Below are 23497 nucleotides of genomic sequence, written 5' to 3' on the forward strand. Positions count from 1 at the left end.
CGTAAATGCAATTCATAATAGCATCGTAGGAACGGATTATCGGAAGCGGGTGTGTGTGCGAGTTATATTATATGTTTTTGTATCTACTTGCTGTCTATGCAATCTTATTTATTTACAGTATTTTGATTTACACTCGAACATTCTGAGAACGGCCGAGCTATCCATATTTATAATCCATTTCATTTTTTTACATATTTTTTAAAACTATTAATTACTATGTTTTTGGTGGTTGGTGTACCAGGTACCAGAATCTGTCTTTGGTCATTATTTCAATAGGACATCCATGGGCGTTATTATATACCACAATTATTGAAAAGTACTATGAACGCAGTATTGAAAGAGATTGTTATCATAATATGTACATTTAAACTTTTTAATCTAAACTCTTGGTGCATACGGTAACTAAAAACAATAGGAAATTATAGCTTGTTTAAGGAATTAACAATAATAGTAACAACACTCGTAAGTTGTACGGAGATTTGCGCTTGCGTTGCGCCATGGCTAATTAATTGATAACGGATCTCTTTGACAGCCACGACGCTACGCGATGCACAATCTTAGGAGATTCTTAACTGAAAATTAAGACATGGCGGTACAGCGAGACGACGACTGTCTTCAGTCGTTCGAATCTCTGCGTTAGTAACAATATAACTGCACGTTGGCATAATTTTGAGCATAATCTAACGTAGCGCTCGAGCGATCGAACGAGCAAGTCCAGCTCGATCGCTCGATCATACCGAAGAGAAAGGAAATCGCAGCCTACGGGAATCTTCCAGAGAGTCCTCGCCTTTGGTCGCGTTCTCGCCGACTTTCTTAGGCTGCGGAAAACGCATTGATGGATGCAATAAGAGACTAGATAGATCGTAGAGCCCGGCTACCATATAGCTTGATCCCAGTCGATATACTTGATTCCCCAAAGTAATAGGTCCAGCGTACTGTCGATCGTCGTGTGTGAACTAGGAAACATGGTAAATTGCTGGTGACTAATTGTTGTAATGGTGCCTCCAATGATGGTTGTGTTTCCATATGGGGCAAGGTTCTTTCCCGTACCATTGTGTACCGGCAACGCCCCAGTCGGACTTGATGTACGCGGCCGCTTTTTCGCCGATCATCATGGCCGGGGCTGCCGTGTTGCTGGACGTTACCTTGAAAAGCAATCACATACTCGCGTCTACATCTCCACTTTTAGTTTTGACGAATTAGGATTAGAAGAATCTTATATTTTCTATAGAGCTTTTATACATTTTTATAGATATATGAAATGAGATTTTATCATTAAAATTATATTGAAATCTTGAATTAGAAATGACTAAAAAGAAATGACTAATGTATATTAAAGTATATTATCAAATTGACGTCGTCGCGCGAAAGCTAAATTTATCAATCTCGTTTTAGACGACTTATAATTCGCTCAGATCAAATTTTAAAGATTTGGCGCATTCTTATTTATAATTTATTTGCCGTATATTTTTATGCTGTATATTTTGATAAAATTATAAAATATTCTGAATTTTGACACGAATTATAGATCGTCTAAAATGGACGCTTTATGTAATGGGGAATCCCAACGAATGACTAAAAACTTAATGATGAATGTGCGCCTGAACGATAATAGTGCGTTAATCGTAAAGGAGGATTTTCGCAACGAAAAAATTCGAATGTTTCGCGATTCTCGCTAATGATCGTTTATCTTTGTCGGAAAGTGCTTAGAGTAGAAAACAAAAAAAGGAAGGAAAAAACGCATCAACACTCGCGATATTCCCGCAATTGCAGAAGATACCTACCTGCGGCATAATGGACGTGTCGGCCACCCGGAGATTCCCGATGCCGTATACCCTCAATCGATTGTCGACTACGGCCATGGGATCGTTAGGCGGACCCATCTTGCAGGAGCCTGCTTGATGATTCTCTGGGCCGGTATCTTGACGCACGGCGCAGGCCCAATATTCCTTGCTCAGATAAGGATACTGAGAGCACACGGGCAACGGTCTATTGTTCAAAGTCATATTGTACTTGGCCATGGCACTGGTATTGGCGAGGGATAACGCGACTTCGATACCTTCAACGAGGATCGTCACATCCATAGGATCGTTGAAGTAGTTACCCCAGATGATCGGCTTCGCGAAGGGGTTGTTACTGGCGAGACGCAGCTGCCCTGTGGTCAAATTCGTTTATCGGTGACGGAACGATACGCTGACGCGCCAAACATTGACTGTCGAAAATCGCCGAAATTTCATGGCAGAAAACGCGGGACACGACGCGGGAGCATTGATTAATCAATTTGTAGAGAAATTTTCTCGTTGATAACCACGGTCGCGCGTGCGCGGGCGAGCCGATCCTATCATTCCTACGTTAAATTACGGGTGGAATTTTGGTACGGTGCCCGTGATCGATGATAAATTCATCGAAATTACCATCTAATTAGCTAATTTTTGCGGACAGAAGTCCGATACTTCGGGCTAATCACGTTCACTCACCCTTGCTCCGCGGGTGCGTCATCGTCGGCGACATGCTGATACTGCGACCGTTGCCGTTCATGGTGGCACCCACTTCACCGGTGGTTGCGCAGGCCGCCTGATAGCCACCGAAAAACAGCTGGATATCAGGATGATCTGGCGTCGTGTAGGCCGACGATAGCATCCCGGTTAATTGCGATAAACCAGTCGATGACATAGGTCCTTTCTGGAAGGCGATATATTCCGTGGCGGACGCCCAGTTCAGGTCGTACAGGTTCGGCTGATTGATGGTCCACGATAAAGTGTACGACGCGTGATTATGCAGGTTCTCTCCCACACCTGGGGCAAAATGGTCCGATCGATTAAAAACGCAATTATCGACTTTGGCATAATTCCTGTCGGTGATCCGGCCGAACGTCGACTCGACGCTCGTTTCCGTCAATTACGTTCAATAAGAACGAAAACTTTCCGTTTTTCGTAATTAACGTAGACGTTCACACCTATATCCGCGAGAATTAATCTCGGTCGTACTTTAAATAAGATACTCCGAAGAATCTAAGAACTAATTTTCTTCAATGCCTAATTAGTTCTCTTTCAATAGCGCAAAATTCCCGTTAGGCTCTTTGTTAAGTTTATTTCTGGGAAGAGACTTGATATTGTCGTAATGCAGAATTGCGAATCGAATAATAAACTTTCGTGCGTCATCGGTAAATTACGTTAAATTCTGTCGGCGGATTATTATCTTCTCTGGGAAGATACATCGTCTTATTCATAATGACTTATGTACGATGAATGGATCGCTTACCTGGAAGATCCTTGACGACTGTGACGTTCACCGCCTGCAGATGTTCCTTCGGCCCGATTCCGGAGAGTAGCAACAGTTGAGGCGAATTTACGGCACCACCGGAGGCGATTACCTCCTTTGTGGCGCGGGCAACTCGAAGTTCACCATCCTGAAGATGCGTTCATTGAAACTCACATCACCAAACTCACTGACGCGCTTTAGAGCGCGAACTTGATTTCGCGTCTAAGTGCCGGTAACCGCTCCGGCAAAAAGCAAAGTTCGCCGATGCTGCGCGATATCATCATATTATGTCTCGCCTACTTTCAACAACGCGTATATTTTGCGGTATTTAATTTGCGTCATGTGTTACGATTAATTAATGAAAACACTAAATCAAGATCTAAGTTAAGAGTATGACCTTTAAATGTGTATATATATATATAACTCGCGGATATCTAAAGGCGTCAGTTAAATCAGATAAACTAGGACAAATTGATCATTGATTCGCATATGAAAAACTCATAAATGCAGCAAGTGAAATAAAAATTATCTTCTTAATACCCGTGAAAGTGACTCTATTATGCGATATCCGTGGACTATACCATTATGTAATTATTGGTTTGCACATGAAAAACTTCCAACTTCAACGAGTGAGATAAAAATGATCTTTTTAATACTCATATAGGTGACTCTATTATATGATACCTGCCTGCGCATGAGCTATCAGCTATTATATAATTATTGGTATTTTATACACGAAAAACTTAAAACTCCAGCGAAAGGGACAAAAACTAATGTTTTTAATATCCATGAAAATGACTTTGCATCGTGCAACTTCTGCGCACGACTACTAGAGCGTTGTATCTTAATATAGCTAAAACAATAAAATAAGACCCTCGGCAAATTCCCATTCGTGCATGATACAGATTTTTCGAGCGTGACGTATTCAGCGTATTAATAAAAGTTGCAGCAGGTTTCTCTGTAACTCTCGACTGGATAAAAACCTTTTGCCCGCGATATCGTGACAAGCAGAATTTCGATAGCCATAAAAATTATATCTGTCAATTATACGACCCTCGAGTATTCGAAAATAGGTCATTATTAGATAATATTGCTGCAATCATATAACAATTTGGATTATTAATCTTAAATAAGTGATACATTTTTGACATCCTTGAAAGATGATATAAACTGAAATTTCATCCTATATCTCTTTTTACTTATATTAAAAATTTTAAATGGAATAGATATCCACACACATTAAATTAGATTTTAAATTAAATTATGAATCATTAAATAATATATTTAACGAGTTATAATGGAATTATTTCTTATTAAACGAAATTTCTAATTTTTGGCACAGTTGTCGACACATATGTCATATTTCATAATAATATAGATACTAATTAATAGAAATAATAATTAAAATTTAGAATAATTGTCAAATACGTATTTAAATATTAATAAACCTTTAATGCGTGATAATAAAATGATGAAGTACGTTTCTTGTGTAACCGCCGCTGCCAAATTAAGAGAATATAAATGCGTATACTAACTTGATAAAATTCTACTCCAACAGCTTTGTTATTTTCGATCATGATCTTCGTGGCGGTGGCATTTAGGGAGATGTGCAAATTGCGCCGATGCCGTATCGGTCGGAGGAACGCCGAGGCGCTACTCATTCGGACACCACTTTTGCTTGTAGTTTGAGCCACAGTAAATCCTGTAAATTGGTCGCCATTCAGGTCCTCGCTAATCGGGTATCCTTTTTCGACCGCCGCCGCGAGGATATCGTCTGCGATTGCAGGCTTCCACGGGAACCGTTCGACGGTTAACAGACCACCGGTCGAATGATATTTGCGATCAATTCGATGGATCTCCGTGTTGTTCTCGGAGCACATAAAATATGGCAAGACCTAAACAAAATCAGCCATTATCTTTTGCGAATGTATTTTTCACATTCGATCTCTTCAAATATTTTGGAGTTGAAAATTTTTAGCGATCGATATTTGAAAAAATATACTGACCGAACTTTCTCTTCCTAGATATTATTTTATGAAATAGCGAGACTTGCAATACCATGGTTAGGGCATATGCTAATGATACTATAATTTATACTTTATAACATACTTTTTACAAGTTCGACAAGTTATGGCTGAACGATTGCTACTTGAAACAGTAGTTTGTATCTTTTATTCCTCATAGTATCTCATTTGAGATTACAAGTCTTGCAATCTAAAGAGACGGAGTCTGAATGTTTTAGACTGATTTCGCTTTTCACGGCTAAAATTAATTTGCCTGAATTTATATTATCCAAAACACTTGAATATTATAATCCGTCAGGACAGGTTTATGGGTTTATGGGATCTTACATCGCGCCAACTCCATCCAGGATTGCCCATGGCCGCCCAATTGTCAAAATCTTTCGCGTGACCCCGGATATACATCATACCATTGTGGACGGACGTCCCGCCTAGATTTTTACCGCGCGGCCAACTGCAGGATCCGCCGGTTGACAGACAAGCGTTCATCTCGTTCGTGGTTTGATACTGCCAGTCAATGTCAGATCCTATCGGTAAAATTGTCAGATCGTTTAACATGCGTAAAGCCCGCAACGGATAGTAACAGCATTTGCAATAATAGGTATAGATTCCAGATGAGCATTGCAACAATTTCCTCTCAGAGGTGCTCGAAACACTCGTATTTTAAATAAAGGCGATATGATTATTCGCGTTATTCCAAATCCGCGGATATCTTAAATATACTCACTGACAATGAGTCGTTCCACCACATCTCGGCAGATTTTATCGTAACTAATTTGACATCGATTCTCTTTTAATAAAATTATTATTGAATTAAACGCGTGGCGTCCCGATTAAAATCAAGCTTCAGAGATGCTAATAAATGATAATATATTAGTTCTTATTGAATTTTAAGCAGACACATTTAAAGTTTTATTTTACAGCATAATTAACGAACATTAAAAATGAAAAAAGGTTATTCTACAGAAATATTCAACAGGGAATAATCGAATCTCTTTCTCTCAAAATGAATCAAGGGCGAAAAAACTTTCGTGCATTTTCTATCTCATAATTTTGATATTCATTTTTATGTTGAACGACAAAATAAAAATCAAAACTAATTTTAGATTGTAAGTACCTTAGTACCCTAATTACTCATTATCGCGAGGTTTGAACGTGGTGTAGATAACAGAACAGCGGCGCTGTGTATACAGGGAGGGTCCAATTGAAACTTACCCAGAAACATTGCCACCATACTGGGAACCTCGGCACCCGGTGGTTCGTCCGGGCCAGCTTCTAGCAACAAAACTTTCCATTCCGGTATGTCGCTCAGTCTAGACGCCACCACGGCACCAGCTGATCCTCCTAATTCCGAAGCGACAAAAGTCATTAAAGTCCTATCGTTATTCAGCGTGAAACCGGCTATGGTTCGAGAAAAATGCATCCGCGACCGGCGCGCGGCGGCGATGCGGAAGAAACAGGTTTCGGGTGAAACGCCGCGCTATAATTACATTCGCCGGAAGGAAAGCATCTGCGCGACCTTAATTAACTTTTTTTCGCGATTAGATCCATCATCGGCCGATAAATCGCGGCTTTATCGCCGCTGGATCGTTCCGTATATATCAACGTTCACTTAATGATAGACGTGAGGAAAGCCAGGAAGAGCTCTGTGCGTCCGATAAGAGTTGAAAAGTCACCATTCGATGGTGATTATCGTGTTGACGTAAGGACGTAATATATAGCTTCAGATTGTTATGTTAATCGACTATCGCCGGATATACGTAATTTGGCGCCGCGGCTTATTATTACGATCTTATCAATTGTTACGAAAAGGCTTGTCTACGGCGCAGTGGAAAGCTGGTGGTTAAGGCCTTGACAATGGTTCGCCAAGAGCTAAGTGATCACAGCCGTGTACATTTTTCCGCGCTAGTCTCTTTGTTGATTTAAATATTTCTCTGCCTTTCCAAAACGGATCTTTTCGAAATTACCAAGTCACGTAATACGATATACAATAAATACTATATGCTATTTGTGCACATATGAGAAATATTGTATGTACACGTCAAATCTTGATATTTCATGTTGTTGTATTTTATTCGACGTTCTATTTCTAATTCTGGGTTTTGCATCTTTAGTCGGTTGCAGGATATCACGTCAGTTTATTTGCATGCCTGTACTTTTAACTAGAACACTGCGAACAGCGTAAGGCATAAGTTCTAAAACATGCTTGGACCATTTAAATAAAGCATCTTATCGCGATGCTTTCGCAACTCTGTGCCGGACAAATGAATTGTTAATTTAGGTTTTCACGAATACGATGGAAACACAGGCGTTCCCATAAGCGGAGGCCTCTGCGTTCGCGTGGTCAGTCGAGATTTGCGAATGTCACCGCATTATCGGCGACGTACGTTTGAAACGGTCACGCGACTGGCATAATTTGTACGCCCGTATAGCGCAAGTACAATAATGCAGGAGCTTCAATAATGTTGTTTCATCATACATGAAAATAATGTATTATTTTGCTGCAGCGTATTGACAATAAACATAAAGACAGGGGGAATTTGCGTTTATTTTTCTTCCATTTTTAATGTCCAATTAATTGGACAGATTAACTCAACGGGATCGTGAGATACGCGTTCCACGCGACATAAATACGTTTCGCAGGTCCGTCGCTTACAACGGAATCGCGTTAATCGAATTCTATTTTCCCGCAGATATTACAGATTACAGCCGGGATATTATAATCAAGAAATTCAATTAGCATTTCCGCATGTGTATCAAATCGCGTTACGGTGACTGCCACTTGCGTAATACGATTTGCCTGCCCTACTTTGTCGATCGCGCGTAATTACATCCATGTAAATCGGTCTCGCGTACAACGGCCAAATACAAATGCTTTCTTTCCTGACTTAATGGACATTTCCGTGTGCATGAATACGCTTACGCGCCCGGCGTTTTTGCAGATTAATTTTGCGGTGAACGCGAGCGCGATTTTATCGCGCCTCATATTAAGTCACTTTCTTTCTATTAGTGAAGCTGATAAATGTCTCGGCATAAGGAACTCCATCGACGAGGAGCCAACGGGAGAGAATTTTTCGAGCGAGAAATTTTTATTTCTGTTATTTAAAAGAGGAATATATTTTTACGACCGAGCGAATCATGATAATTTCTTAATAGAGATCAAAACGCATCGTAAAAGTCAATCTGTATATCTGGCATAAATAGCTGAGATTTGCATATCGGTGCACGGCTCCGAACCGCATTACTTATTTGCATGACACCAAAATATTGCAACAATGTAAACGAACCTTTCCGGTCGCGCGTAATGGTATACTTGATAAAAGTTGTTATCAAACGAGGAAAAATAACTTCTCTGAAAAGCAAACGCGTTTACGTGCTCAAACTTGAACATATATATAACAGTAGATCTCTCATGCCACATGTTAAAATATATGTACAAATAATTTATATAAATTTTCTTCCCTTTTTCCCTATAATTTTATACCGCTGCATAAACAGTACTCGAGATTTTAATTAAAAGATATTGGTTGTTTTCCAATATCATTGTGTCATTTACGTAACTTAATTCTATTTTTGTTTTTATTTTAGACTCTGACATTTCTATTTATGTACCAGATTTCTCGTGAATTATGAAACGACTGATCACGTTATAAGATATATAGGTGAGGGAACGAGATAGTTAATGCATATTCAACAAGATTACTTCCGCAAGTCAGTTCCCACCTCTTGTTCATACACATCCATGAATTTTATATTTATAATACAAGGCGGATAAATATTTATTTAACCACAGCCGCGGTAACGTGCTGTCTGGGAAATTGCACATGTTTTAACTGTATTAAATATAAAAAAGTTATAGATTTATTTTCTTTATATATTCGTATTCAGCTACAGTCTTCGTGCGATATGAAATATTTCCGATCTCGCCGCTTTTTCCTCTTTCGCTCGGTAAAATACTCGTGGTATTTCAATCGATGGTTGTTAAACGTGTTTGCAGCGTGCTCGAGAAGGCACGGCGCTATCGTTTGTAGAAAAACGAGTTACGCGGCGAAACCGCCGGTTCTTTTCCTTCTTCTATCCACAAATAGAAGCAAGAAGAAAGTCCCGGAAGGAAGAAAAATACGCCGGGATGAGTTCACGCGAGTAAGTCACGCGGGCACGCGCCAAATTCGTCTCTCGATAATTAGTCATTTAGTTGAACTTTTGACGCCACGCCGCGACCTTTAAGCACTGTCCCGCGTGTTTCTAAAGAATTTTCATATTGACGCCATGTCGGAACAAACTAGAGGAGGAATTTTATCCGCGCTAAATCAGCTTAACGATGTCTATAATTATAGCTCCTTTATGAGAACCACTTTGAATTCAGCAATTAATAAGGAAAATTACTTCCTCTTCCGGACAAACTTTCTGTACACGTACTTTAAGTAAGCAAACGCGAATACGAATTGAATTTATGTTAATTACATTGTTCTAGGAATATATTAATGGCCAAAAAGAATATTTGCATAACCTAGCTTAGAAATAACTTTATGCAGAACAGAAAGATATTATCACTAAATAGCTTTATCGTGACACGATTTATATTAGTATATTAAATAAAGCATATTTATAGTAGCATGTTCTGTCTCTACAAAATTATCCAGTAAAAACAAACCGCGCAAATCTCTCACTTTTTATCCGCTGTAAATGCTCAAATAGAATATAATTGAACATATTATTACTTAAATAAAATAAATTTTAAATAAGTGTCTAGAATATCTAACTCACTTAAAAATAAAAATAACTGAAAAATAAAAAACCTACATGAATTTTTCACCTCTATTAAAGTATATATGTACGTCTATTAGTATACCATTATTTTTTAATTCAGTGGCCTTTTTTCTGCTTAAATTAAAATATCGTTAATAAAAGATGAATATATCTTTTTTTGTACTAATTTTCTCTTTGTAGAAATAATAAAATATTTCAATTTCCTCTGATGACAGTTCATACGAATGACAGTTGATTTAGCTGTTAATATCTATACCTCGAAACATCAGTTTTTTCTTAGAAAATCTGAGTCTTGTCCTTCTTGTACATTTCTTCTTGCATTTTCCGTATATAACATGATTCGACCGAGATTGAGAAAAATATATGTTGTCTAATGAGCGTGCAAGAATGTCATTTAAATGTCTATCTCATTCGAATGGTAATATTCTCCCCATTGCGCACCGGGATTGTTCTCCGTTTCCTCGCGTTTCCCCGTGCGGCTCGACGACGACGGCGACCCGCTTCCAGAGCAACAGCGCGGAAAATAGACTGCGTCCGATCGCGATCGTTCTTGTCGCCGTTTTTTTCGATATTCGCGATCCGTTCAGCCTCTCTCTCTCTCTCTCTCTCTCTCTCTCTCTCTCGCAGGAAGAATCAGTAAAGTAGTAACACCCGTGAACAGTGACACGACAGTATAGTACTTCTTTCCGCACGATTTTCCATACGGCACGTTTGCGCCCTAGAGCGTTGAAAAAATATTCTTTCGATGCCTGTTCGAAAGCTAACACGGTCTTACTACTGGCTATTTCAGTTGCATGTACAGTAATTTTTTCTCTGTGTATATTAAATATGTGTTTTAATTAAAAAAATTTAATTTATTGAATATTTACATGAGCGTATATATATATATATATATATATATATAGTACTTATATAGTACTTATATATATAGTATATAGTACTATAGTACTATATATATATATATATATATATATATATATATATATACGTTAACGATCGATTATCGAATATTACATATACAACTTCCGGAAATGCAATTAAGACTAAATGAGATTATGATTAAAGTGAATAATAAATAAAATTGAGTTTTTTAATAAAAGAAATATTAAATTATTAACTCTACGAAATTAAAATTATATTGTATATGTATATACTTATATAAAACAAGATAACGGTCGGCTAAGCACTTGTTGACAGCTCTTTGGAAGCGCAATTTATGAGAGATGTTGAAGACGTAAGTAGAAATATGACGTTTCAACGTGGGAGAAAACGTCCTAGCTTTGTGTAACGTTAACCAAAGTATTCTACTCTTCAGCACCGTTGGAAATTTTAATAGAGTCAACTCGTTGGTAATAAAGATCGCGGGAATTGCTGTTACGAGACGTGGAATTCTTGGACACTGATTATTTTTATTAACCTCTGAAGGCCAAGATATATGAAATACTATTCATGAAAGTTGTTGGTGAACGAATGGTTGCCGCTATTGCAACAAATTGTCTTTTTACTACAGTATAATTGACATCATATTTGTTACAATTAAACATTTTTTCATTAACTCAGATAAATTATTATTTGCATATAAATATGTAACTTTTCAACATTAAAGAATTTTCAGTTTTTTGCAGAATTCAAAATTAAAAATTTATTAATTCTTTTTAAAGCTCACAGTATTTATTTATTTTTATTTGCTTGCCTGAAACCAATAAAAATAGATATAACCGAATTAACCCAAATTCGATAAACGATTATTAATGAATATTCACGTAAATAAATTGTATATTACCTGCATATTTATTAAATAATCCGCTAATTCTGTCATGATCATTTCAACGAGGTCCAAATGTGATAGATGACTTTCGTCATACCAAGTATATGCCAATCGTTCAATTATTACTAACTATCTTACGTGAAATATTAAGCTGCTAGTGTAGGAAGTAAAAAAGGAAAAAAATTGCGTTTCCACACAATAATAATACTTCTCTAGATTTCTCGTGGTATTATTAGATCTCGTGCATGATGACTGGAGCGATAAGTGGAACTTTCATCGAATAATTCCAATATCGATGGGACCGCGGGCAAAAAGCGTGCATGCCGCTTTTAAGTCGTGGCCGCAAAAATGCCAGAAAACGGAGAACCTAATTTACGTGTCGCAACGCGAATGTTCCACGGCTTGTTATTTCCACGACCACAAGGAGAGAGAGAGAGAGAGAGAGAGAGAGAGAGAGAGAGAGAGAGAGAGAGAGAGAGAGAGAGAGGGGGGGGGGAGAAGGATATAGCCGGCGAGCCGGGTCTCTCTAAATATCCGTGATAATCGGCGAGCAACGATAATCCCAGCCCATGTGCCGGCTGGTTTCCTCCTTTTGCACGTCACGGGAGTTCCTTCTCCTCCTCTTTCCCATCCTTCCTGCGACTGTAATGCGACTGCATTCGAACGAGACCGGATACACAAAGGAAGGAGAAAGAGAGAGAGAGAGAGAGAGAGAGAGAGAGAGAGAGAGGGGGAGAGAACAGCAGGTAAAATCGTAGTTCTCTGTCCCGACAGTATAACGACACGCTCTTACGTAAGCGACGTACAACGCGCATATGTGCGTGCGTTGAAAGGAGTCCGATGCACTCGTGCATCGTCTGATGAGTGCGCAAGTGAACGAACAAACGAATGTTCGCTGATTTTTCCCGGTTCTCCACGATTTCTCCCATGCTGTCCGCGATCTCCGTCACGATCGATTTCGTACGAAGTCGAAACGTACGTGTGTACGAGCGTACGACGTATCCCCCGCTGGAATCGCGGAGGAATTTCGAGATTACGCGAGCATCGCCACGGCACCACGGGTACGAGCACCGAGGGCGAGAACATATCGTGTCTCTCGCCTCTCGCGTGCGGTTTCGCTCGTCACCGTGCACGCGGTGTGCAAAACATTCGCGCTACCGCGTTCGTCGATTCGTATCTTTACGACCACGCCAACTCGCTCGCACCCGACAGTTTGCTTATCGTTAGACGCCATTTACGTCGCGCGTATCGTCGCGGCTTCTCGGTCAAGGGTCCGTGATTTATCGCCGCGCGAAGAAACCAAAGTACACCTTCTCTTCTCCCCTTCTCAGCCTGATCTCGCTCGTTTCCCGATTTTACGTATGCGCCACGCTACACTTGCTTCCTTACAGCGTATACGTGCTATTCTCGCGGTTCGTTTACGAGCTTCCTCGACAGTAGTGTTACGTGAGACATAACGATAGAGCGGTCGAGCGGTTAATATCGAACGAGGTATAGTATCGCTACACTTCCGCTTCCAAAATCAACCCAATTTATTCAGGTCATCATGCGCAATGCCGCGGTACGTTCTCCTGGTATTATATACTCGTACTTGTGCGACCCGTCAATCGCCGACGCTGACATTAATACGTGACTCATTGATCGCTATGCGCGATTGGAAATAACTCGTATAATAGGAAACGAGCGGCGCGTAAGACCCCAGATCGCAATTTGTACTCGTCTACAAGTGTCGACGATCGTGACGTGCGTTGGTGCGTTGGTGCGCGTACATGTGTGGGAGAACGTAATTATATATCTTAAGTATACTTATTTATAAGACATGAATAAACGCGCAAACTCGCTAGTGTATGAAATAGCGTATTTATAATGTCACCTCTGTCGAGATATTCGCGTGTTCACATTTTCATATATGGAATATTTAACATATAATTATCAACTATTCGATTTAGCAAATGAAGTTTAACGTTTCCCCTACTAAATGATTCTTCAAATGATTGTACATTTGAAAAACCCGATAGTCAAATTCTGAAATTTAGAATAATTTAAAAATTCGAGAAAAGCAATATGTTAATGAAAAAATGCAACTTATATAAACAAAAAGAAAGAAAAAGAAAAAACACGTCAAAGAAACGTCAGTGCGGCTTTATCATTTACATGCAGCTGCGCGTTCGGATATTCGTATAAATTACTATACGCGATTCGCGAGTGTTGGGAAATGCATGTAGCACGGCGGATATTAAAATCGTGTGAATATTTCATTCAAGATCCGATATTTAATTATTAAAATGAAGCGGAGGGGACTGGGAGAAATCTTTATCTCCGCCGGGAGCGTATCGATTTCGACGCGTCTAGCGCCGACTTTTCCGACAATATTTAGCGCGTCGCGTTTTGACGCGTTGCAGATGCAGAATGATGCACGTTTATTCCGCTCGGCCGCCGTTTTATTTTCTGGCTGCGCAGAGGCAGTCGTGTTTGATCGGCGAAAAATGCGGAGGGAAAAGTCGCGCCCCGTCGAGAGAAAAACACGGGCGATCTCTCTGCCTGTTATTGCCGTGAAAAATTGCAAACTTGGGGTCTGCAGATGCATGGGGTTGCCAAAGATACAGATCATACTTATTATAGTTTGCCAGATATATTGTTCTGCGCATCCATCATCCACATGAAAATACCAATATAACAATTTAGTATATATAATCTTCATATATATTAAATAAAAAAGTAGCATAGGTCAACAATATTTGCTGTATCTATTGTTTTCTTCATCCAAATTAATTTTTCTAATCCCGTTTCTAGTGCCGCTTTTCACTTTTCAAGAAGGCCGAGTTCCGAATTACAGAGCTGTCTCTCGTTTCTCCCTCTTAAAAATTATCGCTTGCATTCCGTCCCGACTCGGCCTCCATGAATAATTCGCCAATATCAGCTCCCGCTGCAGTCGTCGTCGCGTATTAACGAGCTGCGACAGATCACCAAAATATATAAACAAAATGCAGGACGGTCGGGCGCGTTCGCGCATGGGCGATCGCGTCGCCGGTACGAATTATCCCGAAATGCAAAGAGCGTATAAAATTCGTTGAGCCGTTTAAATTACATTATGCACCGTTCTCTTCGCATCGCTCGCGCTGGCGATCTGCATCCCAATCCCCCTTCTCTCTCTCTCTCTCTCTCTCTCTCTCTCTCTCTCTCTCTCTCTCTCTCTCTCTCTCTCTCTCTCTCTATCTATCTATCTATCTCTATCTATCTATCTCTCTCTGTTTCTCTCCCACCGAATTTTGCCACCTTCGAGGATTTATATGTCCCGACAGGCCGGGACAGGAACGTATGGAATAATATGAAACGTAGCTTCGTCGGTGTAATGACGCGACGGTCCGCGTCGAACGCGGCGGTTTCGACAGAGGGGACACGGGGGGACCCGGTCAAAGAGAGAAAGAGAGAGAGAGAGAGAGAGAGAGAGAGAGAGAGAGAGAGAGAGAGAGAGAGAGAGAGAGAGAGAGAGAAAGGCAGGGTTGGCGCGGCACGGGGACGGTAATTAAATTAATGATGCAATAATCACGCACCTCGCGACCGAATATATATATATAAATAACGCTCTGTATTAATATCGCATCCGAACGGGATACGTGGTGCGTAGGAACGATCATGCGCGTCGAATTGCATTTTCACCAGCGAGATCGCGCCGCGCCGTGCTCCTGTAAACGACAAATAACAATTACCAGCCGTGGGCCACGGGCGACGACTCGTGATAACTGTGTTTGGCCATGGTAAACATGTAAACGTCATCGGAAGGTTTATAGTGTTTTTTTCCGTTTCGTTTGACGGAGGCGGAAAATTCGCTGCGAGACAAGCACCAGGTGCCTTCCTCTCCTGTGAACTGTCGATCTTGCCGAGCGCACTATTCCCAATTACTTTTTAATTAGTGCTTTAATAGCTTGTTAAATTTTCGCGAACAATTCGTAAAAATTGTGTATTTATTGTTGCTGCGGATGCTATACGCTGCATGAAAATGTTTCCTGCTCTTTCATTATTCCGGTTACAGAGAGCAGAGGACGGGGGAGGAGTTATACCATACAATGTTGTAAAACGTTTTATAGCGATTATTTCATTTGCTAATGCGTTACGTTGAATATATTTATTCATACGTATTTCTTCGTTTCTCATCGGAGAACGCGCGCAACATTTTTTTTTCCTTTCGCTGTACAACGGGAATGTGAAATAAACGTTGCGCGAAAAACATTTGTTATTCGAATGGATTTTTCGGGAGGTTTAGATCTTGCGTTATACACGAAACTATGTTTACGGATCACATAAACAGCCGGGGTATATCGGCGGTATTCATTTTTCTCACTTTGCGTTTTTTCCCGCGAGAACCGGTGTTTTATCTTGATTTTCTAATCCATCTTCTGCACATTCAGGCGACTCCGGAGTGATAAAGGGCGCTTATTTTCCGGATTGTTACAAGTGCATTTTCATCATTCTTTACGTCGACTGTTGGCGGAATAAGCTTTTGCCTCGATTTTCTCGACGCGCGTGAGATTTCTCGCGTCTCACCTTTCCCTCCCCTCTCCCGTTTTGCTTTGAACATAATTTATATTTTTAAGTGAGATGTTACAACGTCTTTGCAATTATTTCAATTACGTCACGTTACGCTGCACTATTAATATCAGGATTTTATTCAGCGGAGCTTTATCGCGACAGCGTACCGCTCAGCTCTAATGATAATGACAAAACCCATTTTCTTTCCTTTCCAGTCGAGTCGACCCTTTTACCGCTCCCCAACTTCTGCTTCGAGCATTGCGCCATTATAATTATTCCGCGAGCTTCTTTCTTCCGACCGGGCATTGACGGAATAATTAATAAGCATCACGCTAATTACTCAGCGACGGTATTATTAATATTTTCTCCTCACCTCCGCGGTAATACACCCGCGGTCACCGACGACGTAACGATTAATCATTCCACACAGGTATGTTTCCGTGCATGCGTTTATTTCTGCATCCGGCGCCGCGTCTCTTAGGCGACACACAGGTTTATTCGGAAAAACCTACCGCGCGTACATATCCTTACACAATGTAATTTCAGAGTGTTTCTAATTAGAAGCAATTGTAAATATCGTAATAATACCCGAGGGAACTAAGAGAGACTTTTCATTCTATCTTTACTCATTTTTTTTGCGACACGTCGCGGTATTCTTACTTACAGGGTAAACGGGGATTCTCGCGAGGTGGAAAATTCGGGCAAGAGGGTCGGTCGATATTACGAGCGCGAAGCGCGGTCATCCATACGGCGACCGGATAACCGGTCGAGTCACTGAAAAATTCCATCTTCCCGTCCGGATATCCCGGGAGTCCTATCGAGAATAATCACCGAAAGGGAAGCAAAGAAAATTAGTTTCGATCGCTCGATCCCGAGTTTGGTATCGTCCGCTCCCGACCGACGAATTTCCGGGACGGGATTTACGCGACGGGTTTTATCAACCGCATACTAAAATATTCAATTATATGCTTCTCCTTTCTCCCTTTTTTTCCTTTACAGTCAGACTCCACTCGCGTCGGTCGAATGTAAATGTCGAAAGTCAGGACGAATATCGCGCTGTGCATCGGGAGACTTACTATTAATCCTTTGCTCTCCCCAGCGGGGAAAACACTCGCGAGTTCTCGAGTTTACACATTATTACTGTTACAACGAGCGACAGCGAGAAGTATTAATTGTATAGAAAATTAGTCCCCGAGCTGAGAAACTCGTTCGTTTGTAACATTCGAGGTAGCATTAAGTAACGCGCATGTTAAAAAAGTTTTGATAAAAATATATATTTTATGTATATATATATATATATATATATATATATATATATATCTACATAAAATATATATATATATATATATATATATATATATATATATATGCTGTGTGTGTGTGTGTGTGTGTGTGTGTGTGTGTGTGTGTGTATGCGCTAGGAATCGTTATTCTCCTGATATATGCTACATCGCTAAATTTACGAGAGGGACATCAGTTGTTTTTTATTTTCCCAGTGAATTATGTATCCTCGGTAAATATTTCATTAACACAATCATGCTATTTTGGTGGCGGATATCGTGTACCGATTGAACCATTGCGTGATAGCGCGCGATTATATCCGTTTATATTGTATATTGTGTTATATTATCAAAGTAGTATTTGCTAGATATATAGGGTAACAGTAATGTGCAAGTACTACGAATAATCACGTACATTTGCCTGAGTTATTAATGCTCCATCATTTATAGATTATGTGCATTTCGTTTTACTTCCCGTTTTTAGAATTAGTTTTCCATTGTCTAAAAAAAAAAAAAAAGAAAAAAAAAGAAAGAAAAAAGAAAAATGGGTTATGGAGCGATATTTCGACACGTCGCGTCGCGTGCAGCTATTTCTATTCATTTGAAGGTTTGCGTATTATTTTATTATTTCCAATTTGCGGTTCGCTGACTTTCACACATAATGAACGGCATTTACGAGCCGCGCTATCGTCTAGCTTCCGTTGCGCCGTGAACCGAGCCGTTTTGGACTGTTTATCGAAATCGGCAGCCTTTCGCAAAGTCGCGTTTATAAGTAACGGTCGGCGCTGATCATTGAAATGATTTGTTGTTTGCACATTTTCACGATACATCGGTTCGTTACTCCAATAAGGCCGACTTGATTGTTATCATGCGCTCGAATCGATACTCGAACCGGTTATCCGATCACACGTGTACGTAAGAAGCACACAAGGATACATTCCAATTACGTCGATCAATTTCACTTTTCCATTAGAAAATCACCGGCCGTTACTTTCCTCGACTCTTCCTTTCAACGTGGTAAATAGCCGCATTACACTTCTATCCTTAATTAAAATAATATAGCTTCTGCCAATCGTTTTGTGGAACAACAATTTCTGAACGATAGCTTCGTCAGAAAAACGCTCACTAATGTGAGTAATCAGAAGAGTCGTATGATAGCTGACTGCATAACAAATGAACCTGACTTCGACATACATCGGTATTTTGAAAGGCCGTGACTAAAGGCTATTCTACAATTGCGTAAGCGTAAGGTTGTAGGAGTAGGAGTAGTAGTAGTCGTGAATGTTGTACAACGGTTCAGTCTACAATAAAGTAACGATACGTTGTAAACTTGATTACAGCAACCAATCAGAGTGCAGTGGAAAGTACAGAGGTCAAGGCACTTCCGATACTCGTCCAGCACAAACTTTTCATTTGTTGATCTTTGTGTGAAATGCATCGTTTTTTCCATAATAACTCGTTGCTTCTCACCAGCCCAATCAATTCTCTACACGATAATAAGTTTAAAAAAGTTTCATCTTCCTCGTACTGAGCACTTTCCTCGTATTCCATGATGAACACGTACCAAAAACACTACAATAGAAAAAAAGAATACTTTCGGATGCCGAGAAAGAATGTTATAACTTGACTCTTGAGATCTTTATAGCGGTCTTCGGTTCGGATCACGTGTATTTACTGTTTCGACAAAAACAATTATGGCAGCGCGCGGCGTGATGACGCGTAACAGCACTCTGATTGGTTGGCTCTTACGTTCACATCTGGCGTAGTCGTGAAAGATGAAGTTCAACCATCTTCCACAACACGCTTTACAACCGCAGTACCGCTCTACAACCACGCCGTACAACACTCTTACAACCACTTACGACCACGCTTACGCAATTGTAGAATAGCCTTAAGAGATCTCGTTTTTCATGTTTTACGATATTAAAGTTATTGATTCTAGAATATGAAGTATATATGTATATAATTCGGATTTATATTTTTTATTTAAAATGGTTTCTTTATGCGCTCAATTCTTCTACGGCACAGTTTTCACAACAATTTTTATAGTGATAGCGTGAACAGTATATTTGATGAATTACTGGGAAAATTTCAAATCATTAGTTTCTAACTCGGCAACACTTTAAGAATGCGCATGGATAAATTGAGATCTGTTTACTCACCGCCGATGACGATGAAATCGTAATAGTATTCAGGTGGACTTCTCGACCTTACACGCTCGCACGATTGAGATATCGTCTCCTGGGATCGCACGAGCATATCCAAAATCGTCATAAACGTCAAATACTGTGATCCTGAACAGCTTTGGGTAAGGCTCGGTCCGAGATGGGAAATCGGACATGCTGGACCAACTGATAGATTATACGACATTCTGCGAACAATGATTATCGTAAAGAGTGTCTGCAGTTGAATGATAATAATCCTAGGATATTATTACGTTAGGATATAGATCTCTGTAAAGTTGCTTCACGCATTTGTTTATCATAATGTCATCACTCTGCAAGAAAGATTATTTTCCTATCGTTTTTATCACTTGATAATTCTGGAGTGCGGCAGAATGCAGAATGTCCCTATCATGGTTGTTGCTCTAAATGTTATCGTCACGTTTATCCCGTCATGCGTATCTATCGATTGTAAAAAGAGACGATCGACGGCGAAAGCGTGATCGTAAATTGATTGGGATATTTGGTACACTTAACAGATCAATGGGAGCGCAATAACGCGAAACCATGTAAAGCCGCACGATTTACGCGTCGCATATGACGACACGTGAGCCCGCAATTCCAACTATCGCTATCGTGCAAAATCATATTTAATTGGCGTTTACTAGCCGCTTGTCACTACGGTATTTGTATTTCGGGCGATCTCTAGTTTTTTTTTTCTTTTTTTTTTTTTTTAGAGACAGTTAATGTTCATATCCGTTGCCGGCTAATTGACGTCAGAGACCGAACCATCCATATCCAAACCATCGCGTAAAGTCACTTTCCCGAACAAGAAACTTGGTGCGAAAAAGCACCTGCTATAACTTAGAAGATCGTATACCTATATCGTTTAATTTTAATTGAGGAGTCTGCCGTTTTAACGTCCCCAATATTTTGCATTCGAGTTTAAGGCACATCAATTCATTCTTCATTTTTTAAACAACAGTCTATATCGCGACATTATCATAAGCCTTCGTCCGTGGCGATGCACGCAACGGAGAAGCGCGGTATAGGTTTAACATAAATAAATATTCTCTTTAATTAGCGGGAGGAGTTAATAGCGTTGTAATTAATCGAGCGTGTTAATTAAGTCATCCCTAATTAATACGACTGCTTTTCTGTGCCATTACGCGCATGCATTAACGCTCGGAGGAACGAAATACGGGCCCACAAAGAGTCGTCGCGCAGCGCGGACTAAGCGCAATTATTACCGCGATCAATTTACATAATTCGTCGTTCGTGCGCCGTACGAAAATCGCGTATTATTCCTCTCACTGGTGCGCGAGGGGGCATCTCAAAAATCGTGCCGACATTAATTAACGTGCGCTAATTTCGTAACGTCGAAACCCCCTTGGGTCACGTGAATCACGAATGACACGAACGGGATCGCGTTTTATGTCCACCATTTATAATGTACACACATCAAACTGTTGAACATATATAGCGAACGCGCGTATGATTTATTACAATCGAGCTACAACACGAGATTGTACCAAAAAAAGAGAAAAAAGAGGAAAAACACGATAGGGCCCGCGGTGCAGACGAATCGATAAGCTCCCGTATAGTATTCCGAAACCCTTTCTACGAGAGCGGGATGCGTTCTCGAGTGTTAACTGCTGTTGTACAGTTTAGATATCGCGAGGGAGATCAAAACGGCGCGGCGCGGGCGACTTGAATCGGAATCGGTGAGGAGAGAGAGAGAGAAGTCAGGATACAGAAATGACGCGGACTGACTCATGAGATATTAAACATAAATGATACTAACGTTACACTGGCTGGAGAGAGCACAGCTCTCTTTTCTCGATGAATCTCTTGTCGATGCACTCCGGTATACACGTGACTCCGAGCAAGGCTCGCACGTGCAACGCGTCGCTTTGGTGCAGCAAACGGGCAAAGTGTAACTGTCAGACCTCTCACCGTAGAACGCCACTTTATAATTCATCTCCCACTCTGGCAGTCCGATTCCCCGCCGAAGACACCCACCATAGATCACTTCAATGAATCCGCGCGATCGTAAAGGAAAGGAAAAGTCCCGTGTAATTTTTGTTTTTACCGGAATAAAGATGGACGGATTACTCGGTAATAAATGCGATGGACGATCACGACGACACCTTCTAAGTTTTTCACGAAGAAATACGATGCGTAATACGACTCAAAGTCTAAGTGCACTGCAGTGATGCGATTTTAGAAATTCCAATGACGTGGTTCGGAAATTTTAGAAATTGAGTTTCAGAAAAGAAAAGAAGAAAATTTATGAAAGTTCAGTATCAGTATCAGTTTAGAATTGCAATGTTCATGTTTCCATTTCTGCATTAAAGATGTCAAGAAATTTAAAAGAGATTGAATTTTGAGATCACTAATGTTGTGGAAATAACACTAAAATAAAATCTTTATATTAAAATTCTTATCTATTACCTCGGTATTTTCGTATCATATTCGAAGTTTATACTGCAAAGAATATTGAGTATTATAAGCGATGAATAAGCGTGAGATAAACAATAGAGATAAAAATTTATATAATATAAACGCGAGGAATATGATTATCCACTTATAAATAAATCGTTTCTCGTTTCATCAAATGTATGATTTTATCTCGTATGGATGAAATCATGTTTTTTATAGCCCGTTTAGTTGTTATCTCAATACTACGTAGTGAACTCAATGAAATAATTCTTTGCGTTAGGATTCTATACGTTATACACGATATATTTGTTGTCAATATTTTGACCCGTGAAATTGTCTGGATAGTTAACGATCAATCCTCGATATTACCGATAAAGGAGGGGGTTAATCAATGTTTTTTATTAGTCAATCTGTAAAGTCAGAGAGCTCTTATGCCTTCGAAGTTACGCAAAAAAGACGCGTATTACGTATGATATATTAAATATGCATAGAGTGCGAGGCGATTGTCGCATTGCGACTGAATAAATCATCATAGATATATTTTCTGCTCTGAATATTAACACAGGTACACACATACACACACACACATTTGCGCGTACACGTGCATTCGCAACTACACCAGATTTTGAAAATTCTCTAAGATCATTATATTTATGCTATTCTTAAACTGTTTTAAAAAAATGATTGTTGTACATGTATCGATTTGATAATTCATTGAATCTATATATAATAATTACGTTATATACATATATGCAATCAAAAAATATTAGATCGTTTATTTATGTTGTCGACGTCTTTTAAATCAAACTCACTTTAAGCGAGCTATGATGCACATCAGATTTCACGATATAATACCTATTATATCACTATTTATATTTTTGTATGCCATGCTTCTTGATGTGTGTTAATATATGTTTTATATACACGCATATTTTTAATTCTTCGAACATTTTCTGTATTGCACAGAACAGCACAAAAATTTATAAATAGGATTTCTAAAATAGACTTTATTCGACAACAAAACTTTGTCCTAGGAGCGTAGAATACAAAATTATAACAATTATAATGTTGATATTAAACATGTTAATATTTTGTGCACTCTTGTTTTACTCAATACATATATACATATATACATATAGCTATACATTTTAAGATCTATATGTTGTAAGATCTTTTCGATTGTGCGATATTGTAATTATCATTGCAGAGTGTTTTTCGGAGTTTCTACCCCCTCGTAAGTGTTTGGAGTCAGAACTGATGATT

The 23497-nt window shown here is 39.7% G+C and overlaps 2 protein-coding genes across 4 annotated transcripts in view; one reads left to right on the forward strand and one right to left on the reverse strand.

Annotated features, from left to right (window-relative positions):
- The window catches only part of LOC143904367 (kin of IRRE-like protein 1), a 360894-nt gene that overhangs the window by 111561 nt on the left and 225836 nt on the right, over positions 1-23497 (forward strand). The gene's annotated exons all lie outside the window — the stretch shown is intronic.
- On the reverse strand, positions 92-21810 carry LOC143904364 (glucose dehydrogenase [FAD, quinone]-like). Its single transcript, XM_077418986.1, has 10 exons — positions 21597-21810; positions 19793-20001; positions 6498-6626; positions 5613-5809; positions 4797-5156; positions 3262-3409; positions 2478-2795; positions 1785-2155; positions 1051-1145; positions 92-956 (listed from the first exon to the last, which is right to left on the reverse strand). The coding sequence occupies exons 2-10, from the start codon at positions 19998-20000 to the stop codon at positions 875-877; spliced, it is 1908 nt and encodes a 635-aa protein (XP_077275112.1). The 5' UTR covers position 20001; positions 21597-21810; the 3' UTR covers positions 92-874.

Source organism: Temnothorax americanus, unplaced genomic scaffold (genome assembly GCF_048541705.1).
Source record: "Temnothorax americanus isolate GAGA-0224 unplaced genomic scaffold, ASM4854170v1 Scaffold51, whole genome shotgun sequence".
NCBI classification, from domain to species: domain Eukaryota; kingdom Metazoa; phylum Arthropoda; class Insecta; order Hymenoptera; family Formicidae; genus Temnothorax; species Temnothorax americanus.

What these genes read in the sequence shown, in the direction of transcription:
- LOC143904364 (XM_077418986.1), bottom strand. Translation starts at nt 20,000, where the DNA reads ATGTCGTATAATCTATCAGTTGGTCCAGCATGTCCGATTTCCCATCTC. An exon ending in CGATTTCATCGTCATCGGCG is followed by an intron (nt 6,627 to 19,792) that starts GTGAGTAAACAG and finishes CTTCGGAATTAG; the next exon opens with GAGGATCAGCTGGTGCCGTG. An exon ending in TATGGTGGCAATGTTTCTGG is followed by an intron (nt 5,810 to 6,497) that starts GTAAGTTTCAAT and finishes TTTTACCGATAG; the next exon opens with GATCTGACATTGACTGGCAG.